This window comes from Gossypium hirsutum, chromosome D12, assembly GCF_007990345.1.
Source record: "Gossypium hirsutum isolate 1008001.06 chromosome D12, Gossypium_hirsutum_v2.1, whole genome shotgun sequence".
NCBI classification, from domain to species: domain Eukaryota; kingdom Viridiplantae; phylum Streptophyta; class Magnoliopsida; order Malvales; family Malvaceae; genus Gossypium; species Gossypium hirsutum.
Window position 1 is genome coordinate 60,602,728 of NC_053448.1, and position 22,005 is coordinate 60,624,732.

A 22,005-nucleotide genomic window follows, 5' to 3' on the forward strand; every position below is an offset into this window, starting at 1 on the left:
GTATATTCTTCGATCTAAATGATAATAAAGAAAATGTGAATTGACTTTTAAAATATCCATCAAACATGGCGAAATGTTTTTGAATGATTATAATATTTGGTGGAGTGACGTGGCATTCCGGTGAAGTCGCGGGGATTCCAGAAATTTTTTTCCATGAAAGGTTTGAGAACAAGGAACACTAGTGCAGAGAAAAATGATAGGTAAAATTACTCTAAAGCCCTTGTATTAATAGTTGGATTACATTTTATCCATTTACTTAAACAATTAGTTTGATTAATCTTTTTAGGTTAGATCAACTTTGATCCTTCTCTTAAAAATTTAATTTATTTTTACTATTAAAAGCTACTCCATATACATCATAATAGCCTACATATGACATATGTACACATGGTACATTCAAATCAAAATCATCACAAATTGTTCAATTCAAGATTTATAACTTTGTCTCAGAAGATGAATTGGTGAAATTTCTAGGTTTTTGGATAGAGATCCATGTGTGAGAGCAAAATGGATGACGTGCCATTGCCTTCTCTCTTCGAACAAGCTAGTAAGATCCATCGGACGGCCACGGAGTCCGGTGCTGATCAGGTATGATCCCTTCTCATGCTTGATTCGATGTCCCTTTACTACTTTCTTATCTGATAAAATTTGCACTCCGTGGATTCATAGGATCTGGTAAAGAAAGGATGCGAGGCACTGGGTAAGTGCGAGGACATGATAAGCAAGCTAGGACTTTTTTCATCAAATGAGACCAAAGATGACATTAGCACCACCAATCTCAAGTATATTCTGGTCATCTTCAATATTATAATTCCCTTTCCTTTTTTGATAAACCAGTTGTCCGTAGTATCTACATTAAGTTTCAAAAAGGAAAAAGCTCCATTTGAAATTTGGATTTCTAATTATTTCATAATGTTTCTGGAATTACTTATTTTTGTATTATGCTGTAATTATGTCATAGCGTCAAGGTTTTAACGTTTTTTTTTTCATTTCAGGTGCCATTTTATCTTGCAGAGCTGACTGAAAAGATTGTGCAGGACAATAGGATACAGATTCTCAAAACTTCACAGGCAAAATTGAAAGTAAGTTTAGTTCACAACATGAAGTGTAGTTGAAAGATTAGTCATAATACTGAATAGTGTTGCTTGGTAGCTGTTTACCTTTTAATCTGTTTCAACTTGTAGTCTATAGTCCATCTAGTATGTAAATTGGAACTTATAGAAAGTGTGGTGTCTTCTAGGAGTTCATGTCTTTTTGCGAGGCAATGAAGCTTGAACCACAGGAAGAGTTGGAAGTCGCTGTACAAGGAGCATCAAATTCTTTTGCTGACCGAAGGGCCTTAAAGGTAGTTATATATACTCCTGCTAACAGCATGATTTGTATTTTTTGGGGGAGGAATACATAGATTTGAATGGAAATTCTGTTGTGGTGTACGTGCTTTTTTGTGCCTGCAATCAGATTGCTCGGTTCAAACGCCAAAGAGCAGCAGAAGCAAAGCTGACAGAAATAAAGGAACGGAAGGAACGACGCGAGCGTTCAACAAAAGCTGCTGCCATATCCACTCCTGTTGAGCATGGAGAGGAGGATGTGCTGGATGACGACGGGGAGGAAGAATGAGAGGTTAGTTCTATTCGTACAATGGTTTTTAAACTCTTCTCTTGATGTGACATTACTGTTAAGACTTTCCTGTTTATGTTGTTATCATCTGAAAATCTGCAAAATCATGGAACTTATAGAAGCTATTGCATGAAATGTTGCACAAGAACCTCTAGCAACTCTTTTATATCAACTATATCATAAAACCAGGATTTAGGGAGGCTTTAGTTAAGGTACTATAAAGATTTCTTTTGAATTTGTTTGTCGTTTGAATTACTTTTTGTGCTTCTTCTCGTGAAACCAGAGAACAGGGATAGTTTAGTTAGGGCTACTACAGAATAAGATCCCCCCTGAACTGTTTCTCTGTTTGTTTCTTATTCTTGTACGATTTTCATAAGCAATTTCTAGCAAGAATTGTAATTGTATTCTGGTTGACTATGGTGCCTAGCAGTTTGAAATGTCATGTGAGGTAATACATTGCTAAGTTATAATTTGAGGCTTTGTGACTTGAGTTTTACTTTATATGATGTAAGTGTTAGCATTTTTTTCCTTCCTTTTATCTGATCTACTATTACTAGGACTGAATTGGGAACTATGACTACAATAGATGGCCCTTCTTATTTCATGAAGTCTCTAGCTGATGCTAAAAATTATTTTGGTTATTTAGTTGTCAGAATAAATCTATTATGCGTTGAAGTTGGAACTGAAATATTATACCTAATGCTTATTGTTGAAAATATTATTTGTGCTTGTTTTGGTTCCACAAAACTTTCTGCTTTCTCTAAAAGAATGATATTCCCCTTGCGCAGGCTTGGCTTACTACCATCTCATTGGCTATTTGTAAGGTTAGTCTAATATGTCACTACAATCTTCTATGTAAAAACTTTAAAGGTGTTTTCACCATATAGTGATATCTTTGTTCCACAAATTGTAGGCTTTTGATCTGCTTGAAATGCTAAAGAAGGAAGAAGAGATGCTTGCTGCCATTAGGGAAAAACACCTAAAGGTATTAATCTTCTTAAATTAGCCTCTCCTTTTTTCCTGAAAATTTTTGTTTCTTTACCTTGTTAACATTTTTGTGACGAGTTGTGCTGAAAATTTGACACCACAAGAAGACTCGAAGCTTTTAAGCTAAGCACTACCTAAGATCGACACCATACTTTCCATTTAGGAGGCGTACGGCATCACTGGAGTTAAACATTTTATTCTGTTAGGCATTAGAAAGGGAAACATAAATGTACAATGCCGAGGCTGACACTGTTCACCCCACTGAAGAGTTTGGTTACTTGATATTTCTGATAAATAGAAAGGGAACCATAAATGTGCATTGCCTTCATTCTTGATACTTGCTACAAGTCCAACTGATCATTGATTTTGTAGAAAATTTGAGATTTTGCAATAAATTACTCGATCTGCTAAAACATTGTACTGTTATTTAAATGATAAATTACTCGATCTGCTACAATCTTTCATTTATTATCGGACCAACCTTGACTGTTACAATTTCTGACTGATAATATAACCAATTTCTTGTGAATTGCTTAGACCAGTGATGTTGGCCAGCTTCAGTCGGTATCTTGTGCTGAAAAAGATTCATAGTTTTTCTTTTCAGGGTTTTAGAAAAGTAAATGTTTGAAGCAATCATCATATTCATTTCTTACTTTTTTTGCTCCAATTTTGAAAGTTAAAGCCTAATGAACTACTTTCTAATGTGAATATGCATTGGTACATTTATATTTTTCCTTGTATACCAGGAAGGGGAAAAGGAGTTTTCTCAGGCTATCCTAGATGATCGCACCAAGAAAGCTGAGGCATGGCATCGTGATGCTGCAACTCGGGCTCGATATACTAAACCTGCACCACCTATCACGTGTGCTACATTTGCTCAAGATGTTATAGAAGGAAGGGCAAATGTTTCACAGGCACATGACCACAAACACCAGCCAATGATCTTTGGACCAAAAAGCCTTACAGGTGGAAGCTTGACAAGTGAGAGGGAAAGGATGGCAGCCCAAGCTTTCCAACCTTTTCATAGGTAAATCCCTGTCCTGTAACACAACTTTTATGTATATTCTGTATATTCTGTTCTGTTCTCTGGGATGATGCAGAGCTTTGAGCATCAAATTCTCTTGTTAAACACCTTGCACCATATCATGCCAAATTAACATGTGATGTTGAGCAGATACTGATTGCGGTCATACATAACAAATTATCTTGTAGGATGCCAACGATAAGCATCGAGGAAGCTGGTCTGAAAGAGATGGAAATGATGAACAAATGGAAGGAGAGGAATGCAAAAATGTTCGAAGAAGCTAACTCGGCATGGTATAAGGACCGCCCGAAGTTGAGACCGAGTGAAGATGATGATTATGCACAAGAGAAGGCGAGGGCATGGGATGACTGGAAAGATGATAATCCTCGAGGTGCTGGCAATAAAAAGCTCACACCCTGCGGGTGAAAGCTGACAAGTAAGTTCTTATACTTTTCTTATAACGTATTCTTTCAGACCTAATTAATGGTGGTTTTAGGAACATTCTCCGAAATCTATATTTATTATAGATTTTCACTTAACGAAATTTTAGCAGTTTGCTTTGAGTAATGTATAAAATTCACACGTCAATTAGAACAAAATTGATCCTTGCACAAGTCTACGTGATTCGAATTTTGTGTAACATTATTTATATTTGTATATTTTTAACTAAGCCTATTTTAGACTTATCTATATTGAATCTTTATTACATTTTTGCAAAAAATTATGCCACTCCTAATAATATTAGATATTATCATAGATCTGACTTTTATGATAGAAATTATATAATATATAAAATTAATATAAATAAAATATTACATAATTAAAAAATAGGTCAGATTAACTTGGGCTTAAGCTTGACTCGCATTTTAAATGGGCTTAATTTTTAGTTCAAGATTATGTTTTGGGTTTAATATTTTTATCCAAACCCATTCAAATATCGATTCTGATTTTGGATTTGGGCGAGTGATTGCAACAATACGAATTATTAAATGTGCTAAATTTTTTGTTTAAGATTTAAAGAAAATATTTAATACACTAATAGTGGAATTTAAAATTTTCACAAATAGAGTTGGATTGTTGATAGCGTATATAGAGTATGGTAAAAAAATATTTAAAAATAAATCTATAATTGAAATGAAACATATGATAAATTTATAATTTTGCTTGTGGAGTCAAATGAGTGTATTATTAGAATATCAAATATTTGCCTTAAGATTTAAGTGTTGGTATTGTTGTCTAAAAGTGCTCTAAAAAAATAAAATATCTATTTTAAACATATGTTTTAAAGTAAAAAAAATATTTAAATGATGTTCAAATTCATCAATACAATAACATTTTAATAAAAATATAAAAAATAACTTATTATTAATTATTATTAATATTTGATATATATTGCATAAACAATTAATGTCAATTATTTGTAAATTTTAATTTAAATACATAAATAATGGTGTATACCATATAAATATTATACAAAATACATTTGATTTTAAAAGTGTTTTTTAATTAAAAGTTAAATTTCAGCTTTAGAAACCATAATATTTTAATTTAATTTAATTTTATATAAAATATAAAAAAACACCATCATAATAATATTTATTATTTTAAAACGAAAATTTTTAATAATTTTGAATTAAATATATAAATAAAGGTATTATGCGACAATTTAAAAGACAAACATTTCAATTATATTAATTAATAATTTATAAACATATTAGAGATAAATAAATGATAATTTTTGCATATATGCTGGAAAAAAATTTATTTGATAAATTATGCTTTTTTTAATTTATCGATTTACGTTGTTTTTGGATAGAAAAAGGAAAATGATCTTACAGGACGTGTTTTAACTGAATATTGACAACTCAGCTCTTTTGATCAGATAGTTAAATATTCGAGCTTTTGTCCTTGAGCCCTGAATTTGATTCCTCTCCTACTCATATTTATATTTTTTATTTCATGTTATTTTAAACTTTTATTATTTTTAATTAATATTTTAATACATTAGCTCTTTCTCCTAGATGGTTAGATAATTGTGATTTCATCTTTGAGTACTAAGTTCAATTTCCCTCATAAGCATTTAAATATGTATTTTTCATTTCATGTTGTTTCAAGCTTTTTTATTATTTTTAATTTATGTTTATAATTAAAAAATATATTGTTTAATTAATAAAATCTTTTATTTATAAAATAAAATATTTATTGTAAAATATTATTATTAGTAAATACAAATTTTATATGTGTAATATTTATCTTTCAATACATATCATGAGTGTAGTAAATTGACATATTATATATTTTTGTATGTGTATTTGAAATATTTCCCATTAAAAAATATTTGAAATATCATACCCACAATGTAGATGAAAGAACAATAATATTTAAAATATTTTACATATTTGAAATGATTATTTGATTTTATAATACTAGAAATCACTATACTCCACAATATAGGTGGAGAAAACAAATATTTGACATATAAATATTGTATATAAAGAAATATATATCTAAAGAATTAGTTAATGTTTTTAAAAAATAATTAAATATCTATTATTTGATTTTATAAATAAAAGAGAGATGAATTTAAAAAAACTTGAAAACAATATATTTATTAGTTATAAACATTAATTAAAAATAATAAAAAGGCTTGAAACAATATAAAATAAAAAAATGCATAAAAAATGCTTATAAGAGGAATCAAACTTAGGATTCAAGGGTAACGTTACAATTATCTAACCATCTAACCAAAAAAACTAATGTGTCAAAAATATTAATTAAAACTAATAAAAACTTAAACAACATAAAATAAAAAATACAAATATGAATAAAAAAATCGAACTCGAGACTTAAAAGACAAAAATATTGACATTTAATCATCTAACAAAAAATTAATTTAGCAATATTTAATAAAGATGTGTTTTATTTTCTCATCTAAAAATAATATAAATCGATAAATTTCAAAAATTTCAACAAACTTTCTCAATTTTTTTTAGCATATATATGAATCACCCGATAAATAAATATACATAACAATTGTTTAAAAAAAATTGGTTAAACGGAATTTTAGTACGGAATTGTGACTTTGGTCTAGAGGTGCTCATGGGCCGGGCGGCCCGGCCCGGCACGACGGTTCACCCGAAATATAGGAGGGTTTGGGTAAAAATATAAGCTCGAAATATGGGCTTGGGCAAAAAAAGGGGCCCGTTTAGAAAACGGGACGGGCACCACTTTTTTGCCCGGGCCCGTCCCGATATAATAAATATATTTATTTTTTAATTTTTTTTAATTTTAAAATATTTTAAAATATTTTTAAAATACTTTTTAAAATTTTTAAAATAAATTTTTGGTATTTATTAAAAAAATAGGCCGGGCCCGGGCTTATCATTTTTTTCCCGGACCGGACCCGGGCCTAAGACTCGGGACAAAAATTTTTTATGGGCCCAGCCCGAACCCGGCCCATGAGCACCTCTAGTTTGGTCGGTTAATGGTGTTTATTAAGTATTCAAAAGTAGGGGGGTGCTGGCACACAGTTTTTTTGGTCCACCTCTTATTTATTATTCCTTAATTATGGGTTTAATAATAATTAAGTTGCTTATTTATTTATCCAGAGATGCCACACAATGCCAGCCTGTGACAGACAGGTAATAACAAACTTCTTTGTTTTCAGTTATATTACTAAGAAAAACTACATGCAAATTCCAAAGTGAAGTTACAAGCCTGTCCCTTGTCCGGTAGGATTTAGGACAGCTCCTGTTTAAACCACGTGGATGTTTTATACCTAGTTTTTGCTGACTAATAATGTCTCTCTTCAATTTTCTTTACATATCATGAAAGCTGTTATGAGTATTATATTTTGGGTCTTTTATTTATTTTTATACGAATTGATATTTTATTAAAATTTTATTTATTTGTATTATTAAAAATTGGTATAAATAAAATAAACAAATAATTATATGTACCTCGTACTAATATATATGTATAGGGATCAATTTTTAATAATAGAAAAAAAAATTTTAATAAAAAATTTTATTTACTCTTAAATCTAACGTACAAAAATTAATTTATTTAATTTTTTAATAAATAAAATAAAATAAAATCTGATTTTTAATATAAAAATTGTTTCTATGATACTTTTACCTTTTATTTAATAAATATCTTCAAAAAAAAGTTAGGGAATACACCTGCTACAAGACAAATGGGCAAGGAACATGACAGGCAAAATGAATTCACACCATCTTTAGCAAAATGTAGGAGAGAAATTGTATGTGCTTGATTTGGATGACTTTTAGTTTTAGATTCAAAAGACAGGCTTATAAATCGTAGACTCACTCAGGTGACAAGCAATATTTTTTAAATCGAATGAGATTGGTCAATTGAATTAATTGGACAAAAAATTAATTAAGATATCAAAATGAGAACTGCTTGAAGTCGATTAAACCAATTTTTTATATTTTAAATTTTTAATAATTTATTTAATTAAATTGAAAGAACCGGTGAATAAATATTTTGACCGGTTGTCGGTTCAGAAAATGTTGGTGCTTAGTTCCCAACATAGCTTTTTAAACACATACAAAAAGTCACATGTATAGAACAATTGAGGTGGATTGACTCTTTTTTCAAGAGAAGTTTTCAACCGACTCTTTCAAGAGAAGTTCTCAAAACAATCAAATGTATTCCGTGTTGAGATTTTGTTCCTGCTAGTTCATATAGTTCAAGTGGTATCATGGTTGCACAGGTAAGGGTCATATTAGAGGTGTCCATGGGCTGGGCGGCCCGGCTCGGCTCGACGGCCCGCCCGAAATATGGAAAGGTTCGGGTAAAAATATAGGCCCGAAATATGAGCTTGGACAAAAAATGAGGCCCGTTTAGAAAACAGGCTGGGCCTCGAGCAAATTTTTTTTGGCCTAGCCCAGCCCGGAAATATATTAAATAAATATTTTTTATTTTTAAAATATACTAGTTTTAGTTTTATTTTAAGTTTTAAGTTACAAAATGTTAGATTTTGTTACAACAATTAATACAATTAACAATTAATAATTTGATATAATTTGATAATTTTAGTAACAATTAATACAATTAACAATTAATAATTTTACTAACAAAATATTAGATTTTACAAAATGTTGACTAGTACAAAAAAATATAATTTGATACAATTTTAATAACAATTAATTTTGATAACAATTAGTTTTAATTTTAATAAAAATATAATTTTAATTTTAATTAAAAAACTGGCCGAGCCGGGCCAAGCTAGGGTTCCATATTTTTTCTCTGGGCTGGGCCTGGACAAAATCTCAGGCCCATATTTCGGGCCAGGCCAAGCCCGGGCCTAGGAAGCAAGCTAACAAAATTTTGGACCCGGCCCAGCCCATGGACACCTCTAGGGCATATAAATCTCAAGTTGATGATTTGAGTCATCTATGCTCAATTAACTCAATTATTATTCACATGTCCTATACTAACACCCTCTCTTCAGTTGCTGGGTCATATCTCCTTCATGAGGACAATACGGTTGTTAGGAGTCCGATCGGCTGCCCAACTGACACTTTGAAGACTTTTCCCGGAAAAACCAATCCACCCTCAACAAAAGCCTAATGCTACTAAAGAAAAACCAGTTCTGTCAGCAATAGCCATTCAACATAACAACAAGATGAAGCCATTTTTTATTTCTTCCTTGAAAGAATGCATTCCTGGTGGAAAATTATGAAAGATAACAGCAGATTAAACAAGGTACCTATGTTACTTGGAATCGAGAGTATATCGGATATGAATAATATCTACTCCAATACGAGCATGTTTAACTTTTTTCGAGCTTTTCCTTGTATATTCTCATACTTGTGTTTGGATTCGAGTTTACCTCACACATACGAAGTAAATCCATTGACAGAAAAGGAACTTTTCATGTTTCTAATCAGTATTGAAATATGACCTTAAGATGTAGGCTAGTCTTTTATGAACTTTTTTCCCACAACATAATAATGATATACAACATAAAATTACAATAAATTTTTTTATTGAAATGAAGAAAATCTTAAATTATTCTAAAGAGAAAAATTAAAACTGTTACATTGAAAAAAAAATGGGAACCAAAGCTCAAAAAAGCAATAACAAGATGATCCACAGCAACAATGCTATAGCAGAGGGATTTTTTTTTTTAACTTTGTATGCTGTAGGGTATAAACAGTTTGTGGTGCAAATTACATATAATTTTGCAAACCAAGAACTGAAAAAAAAGAAGAGAAGAAAATGTTCTGAAAATCAACAACAAAAAGACTTAATCAAGCCCAGAATTGAAAAATCCAGAAAAGATTCAAACACTTACAATTACAATATTTTAACAATGCCCTTTTCCATTGCATTGTTCTTTGTTCACCAGCTAGATACTGCTCTTGTCAATGGAATTCATCACTTTTGACCATCAAAGTATACGTATTTTTAGCCATCAATGCATTGTAAGCCTCTGCAAACCCATAACCAAACCCCAAATAAAGTAGCACAAACAAGCAAATCCAATATTAAAACTACCCAAACATGTTTCCTCCATGTTTGTTTAGCCTTTTGTTTATCGCCGCCACCACCACCACATAAACCACCACTTTTTTGCATTGAAACTGGGTAATCTCTAAAATTGTCGCTTAAATCAACTGTATTCTCCATCCCAACAATCCCACCGCCGCCGCCGCCAACTCCACCGCAACCATCTTTGGTTTCAACGCCGTTTACTTCCAAACCACCACCGGATCTTTTCTTCTTTTTCAAACCCCCTAACAAAGGAGCCACCACGGTTGGGTTTCTACTATCTTTTACTACTGGGGATGGAACAAAATCCAAACCCAAACCCAAACCCAAAGCCTCTGAAAAAACCGGATCGAAATGAGATTGAAGACAATTTGGGGTCAAATTATCAGTACCCATAACTAAACCAGTGAGTAGAAAATCGTCCAAAGCACCTTTCAAGCGATTCAAGAACCAAAACGACTCAGATTTGTCGAGATCTTCATGGGATATGATGAAATAAACAAAAGGGTCATCGATTAAGAAGGTATAGGACCTTTGGGAAACTGTATGAGAGAACATTGAATGGTAAGGAGGGGCTTTCTCGATGCATTCCCTTGCTAATGGCTCGATCCCCACGGCTTCTTTGCGAGTGAATTCAGCCACAACTGTGGGTCCTTTTGCAATGCAAGCATATAGTATCAGCTTAGGATCGGAAATCATTTGATGGGGGTTCTTTAGAACTGTGGGTTAATTTCTTATTTGATGCTTATTTTTTCAGTTTCTGTTCATAGATCGTATAGTGTTTTTTGCTAGGGTTTTTTTGGGGGGAAGAGGAAGAAGAATAACGACAATTCTTCCATTCCCATTGCAATTAAGCATTAACCAATTTTTTTTTTCATGGAATTATAATAATAATACCCTTGTTTAAGGATTCAAATTACGGGCAATGACCTTGAAGAATTTTATAATGGTTTTTATCGGGCTTTGTGTCGACATCACCAACCTCCAATAATACAGTGTACTGTAGCAGATCTGCAGTTTAATTATTGGTAAACTTCGACGGTGGGTTTCTCAGTGATGAAATTCCCCGCTAAGTCCCTCTATTATAGCGATAGAATCAAATTAGTCCCTTTATTATTATGAAATAGATCAATTTAATCCTGTATTATTAAAAGGAAGAGTAAATTCCATTAAATCGTCCCTAAAATATGACTCATATTCTAAATTAGTCCTCAAACTTTAAAATGTGAGTTCTTAAAATCTCGGTATGTGGTTTCCCAATTTTTTTTCTTCCTCATACGTTTTAGGGTTTTATTTTTTAACTTTTTTTCTATTTTGCAGACAAAATCATCTTCATTTCTTGAAAAATTACATCTTAAGAGATTAACACTCTCGTATTTTATTTTGGGTTCTTTCTCCTCCTCCTCTTTTTATTATTATTCATCTGTTTGTTTCTAATAAATGATTATTAAATTTAATTATTAATTTACTCATATTTTGGTCTTTTTAAGTCATTAAGTATTGATTCTAAAAATAGAACGAGACCCTTAAATATTAAATTTAAATATTAGTTGACTCATTTTTTTATCATCGAAAGTTATGTTTTATCAAAGCATTTTTAGAGTTCGAGAGACAAATTGATAACCAAATTGAAAATAGATAGATAAACAAGAACTAAATCTATGGTATGCCCATCCATTTTTAGCAAACATTTTTATGCCTGCAGTTGAATTATTGGATTGAAATTTACGGTGCACCGATCATTTATTGCATCATGATTCTTTAAACGCGTGGTGAGTTTACGGGCAAAGTTAATATTTTGTGTATAGTAATACTTATATTTTAGTTTACTTGTTTAACACTTTAACCAAACAAAATAATATATGTTTATTACATTATTAATCATTTACCTATTAAGCAATGGGTTATTTATTCATCATGTTAGTACATTACTTTTTTTTCTGTTAAAGCATATGTATTAAGATTTTTTTCTTAAATAATTTAAATTATTATTAATTTAAACATGTTTTTTTTTTTTTTTGGTGAATTATAAAAAGAGGGTAAAGCCTTAACAATAACGTAATTAGCGTAACTCAGACCAAAACTACACTTTGGTAGTTATTGATATTTTTGGAGCCCTAGGCGAAAGAATAAATCAGGCTCCTTTTAAAAAATTATAAAATATAATACCCAATAAATAAAGCATTTATGGTGAAAAATTGAAAATCCTAAACATTTAATTAATTTATTTTAGTCTGAAACTTTTTTTTTCACATTAAAAATTAAAAAAAAAATTGTCTTTTTTGAACCTCTTCCAACCTTAGACCCTGATGAATATCTTAGAACCGGACCAAGTGATGAATATCTTCATCTTCAGGCCAAGGCACTGCTTTAAATATGGAAATTCGTTCTTTTCTTTGACAACACGTTAGTCATCATGCAGATCCTGCTACAAGCACAAGAAAAGCATATTGGAATAATTTGGTATCGCACATGCACTATTTTACAGTTTCTATGATAATTGAAGGAAATAGCTTTAGCTTCGTGTATGTTATGGGTGGCATTTGATAAGTCATGCCCTACTGTCTTTGATAATCATTACACGTATCTTCATTCCGGATTAAATTGAATCAATGTGTAGAAGTTTTTTTTATTTTAAATCAGAGTTAATTTAATATAATATATAAATATTAACAGTTAAATTTGTTATTTTTATAATTTTAAAAATGTCACATTATTTTTTTCATCGTGAATTGAACTGCATTTAAAGGAATTGGATGAAAAAAGACAAACATAATTAATTGAGTGATCGTTTTGAAATTTTTATAATTAGGTGACAGAAAAAAAAACTTGAATATAATTGGGTGACCTGTAGTGTAGTTTACCCTTATAATAATAATAATAATTTTGAGTTCGCAAGGGAAACCCTGTAGCAATATATGTTGAGTTGAGTGATAAAAAGCTCGACATCCCTTAAATAAAATTTTTGTGCTTGAATGTTATAAATAAAAGAAATAGAATCAATATAATTATAAGACAAGACTATGAATTTAGAAAGAAAAAAAAACGGACCAATTTGAGAAATCGAGTTGAACTAACAAATTTTGATTTAATTTTGTTTGGGTTTTTTATATAGTTTAGTTCAATTTTAGTTAGATGATGTCATTGAACCACATCAATTCTGTTTAATTTCAATGGACATCGAAAAGTCCAAAAAAGCTGTTAAAATTTGTTTTTTAAAGTTAATATTTTTTTAACATATAAACCCAATATATAAACTCATTTAAAATCCAAAACGAAATTCATTGCTTTCAAGTTCTAAAAATAACTTTTATTATACTTTTACGTATTCTATAATTAAATAAAAAAATAAACTCTAAATCTAATTTCAATGTTAGTCTCTTACAAATTCATTGTTTATTTATTATTGTTGTTAAAACTCCCAATAATTCAAGTGTTCATCTCTTTTTTGTTTAATGTGTTCTTTTTCTCTATTATTGTTGTTGTTAAAACTTTTAAAAATGTGGTTACCATTTGGTGTTTTTTTGTTGTCGTTACACGTTAATTTGCCTCGTTTGGTTACTAGTATAATAATATGAGGAAAAAAATGTATTTATCATGCATGTATTACAATAGTTAGACATAAAATAAATACCACTTAGTACAATTTTAAACTTGAAATTAGAAAGATCAGTAATAATTCTTGCAAAAAAAAGACATCTTCAAAAAAAGAAAAAAAATTTAAAAAATTTCCTTCTCATTGCTAAAATAAGTCATGAGAGTAACTAAATATTACTAATTGAATTAGTTTATTACTAACTTATATGCTAAAACATGTGTCAAAATAATATGAGAGTTATAAAATACAAATAATTTAATATTTGATTATGTTCGGTAAAGATTAAGAGTGATTACATCAATATTTAATTAAAATTTTAATAAACATTTATAATTATAAATGTTATAAATTATTATTTAATAAATATATTACTTGAAATTTTAGCATAATTGAAAAAAATAAAATTGTCAAATGAGAAAAGAAAATCACAGTTAATTTCTTGGTTGACAGAATTTTGCCACGTCATTGATGGAACGGAAAATTCGTGTTGACGTGGCAATTGCGGACGTGACTGTTATAAAGGTCAAAAGTCAAAAGTAAACAGAGTTACTATATTTTTTAAGGGGCCAAACGACGCCGTTTAATTTCATTCGTCTTTCCCCAGTAGATCCACGTGAACTCTGTGCCTGCCGTAGATGATTACTTACTTACCGGTGAGTTCTAAGACCCGACCCGGTTCATTGTTTTAACCCACAACAATCAGGATTACAAGTCTTTCCATTCGGATCCAACAAATATGTTTTTTACATTTTGTTTTTCTTTATGATTGTGTAGGTTTAGGGTCCAAAATATCATATTGTTTTTATATTTTAAAACAAATTTATTGCAATCCATATAGAAATATCGAATCAAATAAATTGGAGGATTTTTTACAAATTTTATTTTGATTTAAATTATATTTAATTTTGTCCAAAATTATTTTTATTTAAATTATGTTTGATTTATGTTTTTTAGTGATTATTTTCACAAACAGAGGTAAGTGAAGTTTAAATAAATTGGTTCTTGTTGAATTTTTGTTAAAAAAAAAACAATTCACTCCCTCATGAACAAGGTGGCAATAGTTAATATAGAACTGAACAAACAATTATCATGTGATAGATAAAGCTTCAAATACTGGAGAGTTTGCAGTTTTTATATTATTACATCACTAACATGAATGCGAGAGCAAATAAATACAGAGAGCAACATATGAAGAAACAAACCTTCATTTCACACTTCATAGTGGCATTTTCTGAAACACAACATATAAAAACCAAAATCATTTTCACCAGCCATGACTGCCAATAGGCAACCTCCAATCTTCTCCACCGTGGCCACCAGCGGTATCCGGGCTACATCCACCTAGACGCCTAGACGGTATGCGAGCACCGTTACTCTTTTGGCCAGGGCTCCTTGGTGCCTGGTAGACTGTTGTTCCTCCACCTGAACTTGATGAATCACAACCTGGGGATTTTTTTGTTGATGGGTTCCATTGGGGTGCATGTGGTACACGTTGCTGCTTCATAATCATAGGTCCTTGGCTTCGAACCTTGGCTTTGGCAGATTGGGTTGGGGCCATGTAGCTAGGTACATTACTTGACCCTGATTGAGCCTGCTGCAGGGTTGAGTATGAGCCTGAATCCATTGCTGTCACAACATCCATTTCAACAGTTTTCTCAGACATGTTATCGGTAACGGTAGTGGTTGCGGTGGTGGTCAGCAGTGTCATGTAAGAACCTTCTTGATGGCCTAGTTGACGAGCGTCGTACGGTTGCGATGACATCCAATGCTCGAGCCAGTTCCAACCCCATTGTGCCTTCTCGCGATCATTAAGGTGGACTCCAACATCTTTGCCATTGGGGTGCGGTTGCATGAGTTGTTGCTGTGGCTGTTGCTGCTGATTCAAGAAAGTGAATTAGATGACCATTTAATCACTAAACAAAGTATTTTTTCGAGTTCTTACGAGTTACGATTTACCATGAACCAACCTGATAGCTATAGGCATAAGCAAGGGCTCGTTCTCGTCTCATCGCAGCATCATGTTTCTTCGAAACACTTTCCTTAACCTTCTCCGAGCTTTGCTGTCCACCATCCCAACTGTCATATCTCTTCAACAGGCTCCTTGGCTTTCGTTCTACTTCTCCCGTTCCTTTTTTTTCTTCATAGTCCTCGTCTGATCTCTTGGGGATCTTATCATGATCAGTTAGCTGCAGCCTACGAGCTTGAACTCTTGCCTGCACCCGGACTAATGCTTGCATGCACCGCATTGTCATTTGCGCTTGTTTGCGCACGTTATAACCTCTCACTAGTGCCTGCAACCTCACCAGTCCCTTCAAAGCACGCAAAGCTCTCCGAGCCTACAAAACCATCAGCAACATTAAGAACCACCTTAGAGAACAATGTTCCATAATACGATTGTATAAGATGCATATAGACATGGTGACAGATTGAGACTGGGTTTGTTTTTACCAGATAGCCTCTATAATACGACTGTATAAGCGTTGCAGCTCTTTCTTCCTTAGACTGTCGTCCATAACCCGCCAACCGGACGACTTTAGCGGCAGCTTGAGCTGCCGCAACAGCTGCTTCTGCAGCAGCAGCAGTTGCCATGGCGACAGCAATGGCATGGTTCCTATCTTCATTCAGAGGAGTCGACATTGCACTCTCATTATTCGTGATGTCCGGTGAACTCTCCGCTGGAAAATGTTCAAACGACACTGCATCCGGGGCCTCATTTGGCCATTTCTCCACATTATTCTCTCTCTGAAAATCACATCAGATTGGTCAGTTTCATTAACATTTGCCTTGAACTATGTCAACCAATGAACAAACAAAAATTTTACAGAGCAGATTATCATTGATATGGAATGATGGAGATCTAACATTTTCAAGCACATGAAGAACAAGTTGAATGATGTGATGGCTTAGGTGGCATGAAAATTATGTGTCAAGGTAGCAACCACGTTGATAGGGGACCAGTGCCCCTTGCTTGGGTTCATGGTCCTTCAAAACAGTGAAAAAGGGGAAGCCATCAATTAGCATTTAGCCCCCTTTGAAAGAAAAAGCAACCCTCTTACCATTTTCTTTTCTGATAAATTCTTTTCACCAAATTAATTTACATATATATACACGGTTATACTGCAAAAGTAAATACTGACAGCAGAAATGATTATATATCTAAATATTTCTTTTTTCAAAAATGAGAATTATTTGTTATTTTTATTTTGTCATTTTCTGTTTCATATATATCAAAACTAAATTATCCTTTCTTGTTGTTGGTATCATAAATTTTATAACCTATAAAATAAAGCTCGAATAATAATTCAAGAAAAATGAAGCTCGGGTGTAACAGCTTCCTAGTATTATGACCACAAATGAGTAAGATCAAAGAGAATTTGTAATGTACTTGCAAACGTGGGCACTATATAGTTAACCAAGTTCTAACAACAAAAAGATAAGAACCCAAATAAATACAAGCAAAAATCCAGATGTTTGTGATGTAGATGTTTGCTTTCTCTTTTTTTTTCCCTGCATTTATTAAAAATTTGCCTTAAAATGAAAAAAAAATTTTGAAAGGTGCCATTGATTTTGCTTGAAAATATGGCAATCAAATCAACCTGCTAAACAAACATCAAAAGGCCAAAAAAAAAAAAACCTAAAAACCGATGAAAAAATTACGTTACTTTTTTGTCAGGCAAGTCTTTGTGAGATGATTTGAACACTTTCTTCACCGTCGAGAACCATCCACTCCCTTTCTTTCCCATCGCCGGTCAAAAAACAGGAGTTTCTAAAACAGATACAAAAAATGGCAGATCGTAAAACACCGGATTTTTTAAACTAATGAAACATATTACACTCGTTAAAATGTTAGAAAGAACGATACATAGAGACAAAGCAACAAACACTTATATGCCATTTTACAAATTCATGTTAAATGAAAACAGAGAATTCATGGCAGTGGATCAAACCTGAAACGGAGAAGAACAGGTAGGTGATGAAATGTTACCGATTGGCTTGAATTCTCTTCATGTTTTCTCTGTATCATATTCCATAAGGTATAAATTACTTGAATTTTTTTCTTTATTAGTTAAAGCTGAGAAAAAATGAAGTGAAAAGAAAAAAGAAAAGAGAAAAAATTGGTGATGTTATTATGGAAATAAAAAAGAGACTGAAACAGAGGAGAGCTAAGAGAGTGGTAGTAAATTTGAGAGAGAAAAAAAGGAAGTAACAGAAGAAAACCCGTGCGAAGCGATCGGCCGATTGCTTTTTAATCAAATTCACGGAACGTAGAACATATATTACGGTTGGATTGGGCCCAATGATATTTTGCCACGTCATCTTAACTCTTCTCCACGTAATTACAAGCCTGCCCCCACCCAGCAATACTTTTATTTATTTATTTCTGTTTTTGTTAATTGCACTAGACATCCCAAATTATGATACTCATTTTAAATTGGACCCTAAACTTTAATAAATTCTAATTTTATCCTTAAACAATTGATATTATATCAATTAGACCCTTCAAGTATTGAAAATTAAAAAATTAAAAATAGAGTAAAATTGAAAAGAGAGACCGATAAAGCTTTTGTAAAAGCTTTAAAAACCTCAAAACTAATATTTCTTATGATATCCTTTTTTACAATATTTATTTTCTTTAAATTTTTCATGTTAAACTGTGTTACATAAGATTTAACATCTCATTTAATGATTAAATTAATGGTTTTAGTAATGGAAAAAACTTAAAATTAATGATTTTAGTAATAAAATTACCTTATTGATATAACATCAATAGTTTAGAGATGTAAATAGAATATTTTAAAGTTTGAGGACCAATTTAAAATAAATGATATAATTTGAGAATGTTTGATGCAATTAATTGTTTTTTCAATTGAAAAAATTATAAATTAAAAAATTTGATTTTCTCTTGACTGTACTTTTTAAGATTTTATATTAGTTTAAGTCAATATTTTTGAAACCGAATCAATGTTGAACCAATCAGACCACTAGTTTTAATTAAATAAATTATTTAGAATTCATAAAAATTATTAAAAATGTTTTTAAAAAATAAAATTCAGTTCAATTGTTAGTTCAATCGATTTTTAATTTAACTTAATCGGTTCATACTACAATTTAGCCAATTCTTTCCCTTGCTCCGAACTAGTGTACCAATTAATTTTCAATCTGATCCAATTTCAATAATTTTGGTTTAAATTCTTATAAATCTAATTGAAATTTGTTTTAGTTTAAGTTTAGATACATATCAGTTTTTCAATGCAAAATGTGGGAATGGAAGCAAACATGGGAATTATTCCCACGAACCATAAAGCTCGTCCAACACTTAATTTATATTTGTTCTTTTGGATGAACTTTTATGTTCTTCTAAGAGGAGTTGTTAAATAAAAAAATGTTATGCGTGTGATATATTATATAAAACTAAGGTGGGTTTTGGATGAACGGTTAGGTGCGATGTATTTAGTTTATTTTTTGTCTCATATTACAATATCGTTACAGTATTTAATTTTATCGTCACCGTTATTTTTATACTAACAGTAAGTAAATACACCGTCTATCCAAACTAAACCTAAATATGAAATATAATAAAATTGGTATATGAAATATAAAAGAAAATATTAATCTAGTATTTGTTACTTAGAACAATGTATATAAAATAATAATGAAAAATGTGTTTTTTTTTAATGCTACTTTTTTATTTTATTTATTACTTACTAGAAATGGGTTGGCATTTTATATGTTACAAATGGTAAAATTTTATCCAAAATTTATTTATGGGGAAGAGGGGGGTTTAATGCGTCGCTGTTTTAGGGGGAGTTGGGGTGTTAGTAAATGCAAAAATAAAAGTAATGATAAATGTCTGCATCACATCTAGAGAACCCTAACACAAAGGGAAACTTTGATCCGTCCACCAGAAAGGAAAAAAAAAACCTTCATTGCTGGCTTAGCTGTGAATTATTGTAATATACAAAATATAAATAAACAAATAAATACATCAACATATTATAATATAATAGAATAGAATAAATTATATGAGGATGATCCTAAAAAGATAAGAGTATTATTATACATTCATCTATATCTAATATATTTTCTAACTTAATTTTAGTTTAATTTTTTAAATAATTAATTTTTTAAAATACAAACAAACGTCTCTTATTCTTTTACAAATTTTAATTATTTTGTTTTTTTTCATAAGTTAATATTTTTATTTCCGTGCAACCAATTTAAAAAAATTAATAATTTTTGGGCAACTTTTTTTATGTCATTGACACGTAATTTTGAAAATTATTTTACTCTAAATCTAGAATCCTCAACCTCGAATCCTAAACCTTAAATCTTGAATCTCATGCCTCGAGGTTTAGGGTTTAGATTTCAAATTTAAAGTTTGGGGTTTGGGGCTCAATGTTTAGGTTTAAGGTTTAATGGTTTGAGGTTTAGTGTTCGGGTTTAAGGTTCAAGGGCTCGCTGTTACATGTTACAAGTTTGAGGTTCAGGTTCAAGGGTTCGCCTTAGGGTTTGGTTTCTATATTTTGGGTTCATTGTTCAAAATTTTAGATTAAGGGTTTAGGGTTTGGACTTAGGGTAAAAAAATATCAAAATCATGTGTCAATGACATGGAAAAATTGTTGAATTGCCATCAAATAATTGGAAATGGATCACGAATAATGTGACGGGAATGATCTATAAAATAATTTATTTATGAATGAGTGTATAATAATAATTTAATGTCTTTAAATTTTGATGATGTGGCAAAAAATTTTTGATGTCTAAAAACCTTAGTTTTTAGAATCATCGTTGTATAAATTATTCCCATAAAATAGTACATAAAAATATATAAATATGACATATATGTATAAAAATTAGGCATAATATCAAATTTAGCCCTCAATGTTTATATAAATTTTAAATTTGGTCATTATTATTTTTGTTTGAATTAAATTTGATTGTTGATCTTTTAAAAATAGTCGAATTTGATAATCAATCTTTCAAACATGGTTGAATTGATTTTTTTAGTGGATATTAACTAAAACATTAAATTTTCAAACATTACAATCCGTATAGCAACCAATATGTGTACTCCATTCTAATTTTTATGATTTTTTATTTTTTATATTATTTGTTGAAGTGACATATAAAACAAATAGTGTCATATCAACATGAATTATAGGTGGACTGTCATGCTAACATGATTAAAATTGTAATGTTTTAAGTAGTATTTTCCGTTAAGAAAAAGAAATTTGACTCTTTTTAAAAGGTTAATAGCCAAAATTAGTTTCCAAAAAAGTGTCAAATTGGTAAATGATGTAAACATTAAGGACTGAATTTGATATTATGCCTAAATATTATCACTACGATGAACAATAATGCTTATACTTTAAGAATTTTGAGATTTCATATTCGATTATCACCTTTTGTAAACATGTAGAATATCTTTCAAATTTATTTTGTTTAGTTTATTAAGTATTTAATTCGACGATGATTGTAATGATTGATTCTTATTAAAACTATAGATATAGTTGATATAAATGCTAAAATCTAATCCATGTCTTTATATTATTTATAAATTTAAAATTTAGTCCTTTTATTTTTATTTTTAAGAATGTAGTCTTATACTTTTCATGTTTCAAAATTCAGGTCTAATTGTTATAGTTGCATTAAAATTATTTTACCAAATTTTCTGGTGTGATATCTTGACGTTTAAAAAAAGAAAAATACTCATTTTATAGCTATGTAACAAAAAAAGTAACGTTGTAATGAACTTGAACTTTATTGGAAAAAAAAATAACAATTTTAACAATTGAACTTGCATTTTTAAAACTAAAAAAAAAAACTTAAATTTCTTAAAATAAAAATAAAAACTAAATTCTAAATATACGAAAAATATGTATCTCGTTACAAAATTAAACCCAATAAAAAAATTGAAAAATCTATCATTCCTACCCCTAAATAGACGGGGATTAAAGTGTAACTGTGTTAGATGCCACCCATTTGCTTGCATTAGAAGAAAAAAAAGTTAATACATATTGAAGAAGGGGGGAATTTGTGCTTTGCAGTTGGGAAGGAAGGAATCCAGTCATCTTTGTGTTGTACCCTCTCTCCATAAAGGTAAATTCAAGTTAGATGACAGGTAACAAGTGCCTTTCAATTTTATTTTTATTTAATTTTGTTTTTATAAATTATTAATGCATTTGTACATTTATAATTATTTGCAATTAAAGTAAGTTGCTATAATTAGTTGTTGAATATTAAAAAAATAAGTGTTTTA

General features: G+C 30.5%; 2 protein-coding genes and 1 pseudogene across 6 annotated transcripts; 1 reads left to right on the forward strand and 2 right to left on the reverse strand.

The window, feature by feature from the left end:
• Positions 1 to 336: 336 nt before the first annotated feature.
• LOC107947236 (PP2A regulatory subunit TAP46-like) lies at positions 337 to 4,349 on the forward strand (annotated as a pseudogene).
• A 5,413-nt stretch (positions 4,350 to 9,762) lies between these two features.
• On the reverse strand, positions 9,763 to 11,066 carry LOC107947238 (phytolongin Phyl2.2). The gene has a single exon (XM_016881818.2). The coding sequence runs from the start codon at positions 10,844 to 10,846 to the stop codon at positions 10,064 to 10,066; it is 783 nt and encodes a 260-aa protein (XP_016737307.1). The 5' UTR covers positions 10,847 to 11,066; the 3' UTR covers positions 9,763 to 10,063.
• A 3,746-nt stretch (positions 11,067 to 14,812) lies between these two features.
• Positions 14,813 to 17,997, reverse strand: LOC107947239 (protein IQ-DOMAIN 1). 5 transcript variants are annotated; one of them, XM_041107584.1, is made up of 5 exons: positions 17,693 to 17,997; positions 17,408 to 17,511; positions 16,194 to 16,487; positions 15,713 to 16,081; positions 14,813 to 15,618 (listed from the first exon to the last, which is right to left on the reverse strand). In XM_041107584.1, the coding sequence occupies exons 2-5, from the start codon at positions 17,486 to 17,488 to the stop codon at positions 15,010 to 15,012; spliced, it is 1,353 nt and encodes a 450-aa protein (XP_040963518.1). In that variant the 5' UTR covers positions 17,489 to 17,511; positions 17,693 to 17,997; the 3' UTR covers positions 14,813 to 15,009. The 5 variants fall into 5 exon arrangements, with proteins under 5 accessions (XP_040963518.1, XP_040963517.1, XP_016737309.2 ...); XM_041107583.1 differs by having other exon boundaries at positions 14,813 to 15,621; XM_016881820.2 differs by having other exon boundaries at positions 17,731 to 17,993.
• Positions 17,998 to 22,005: the final 4,008 nt, after the last annotated feature.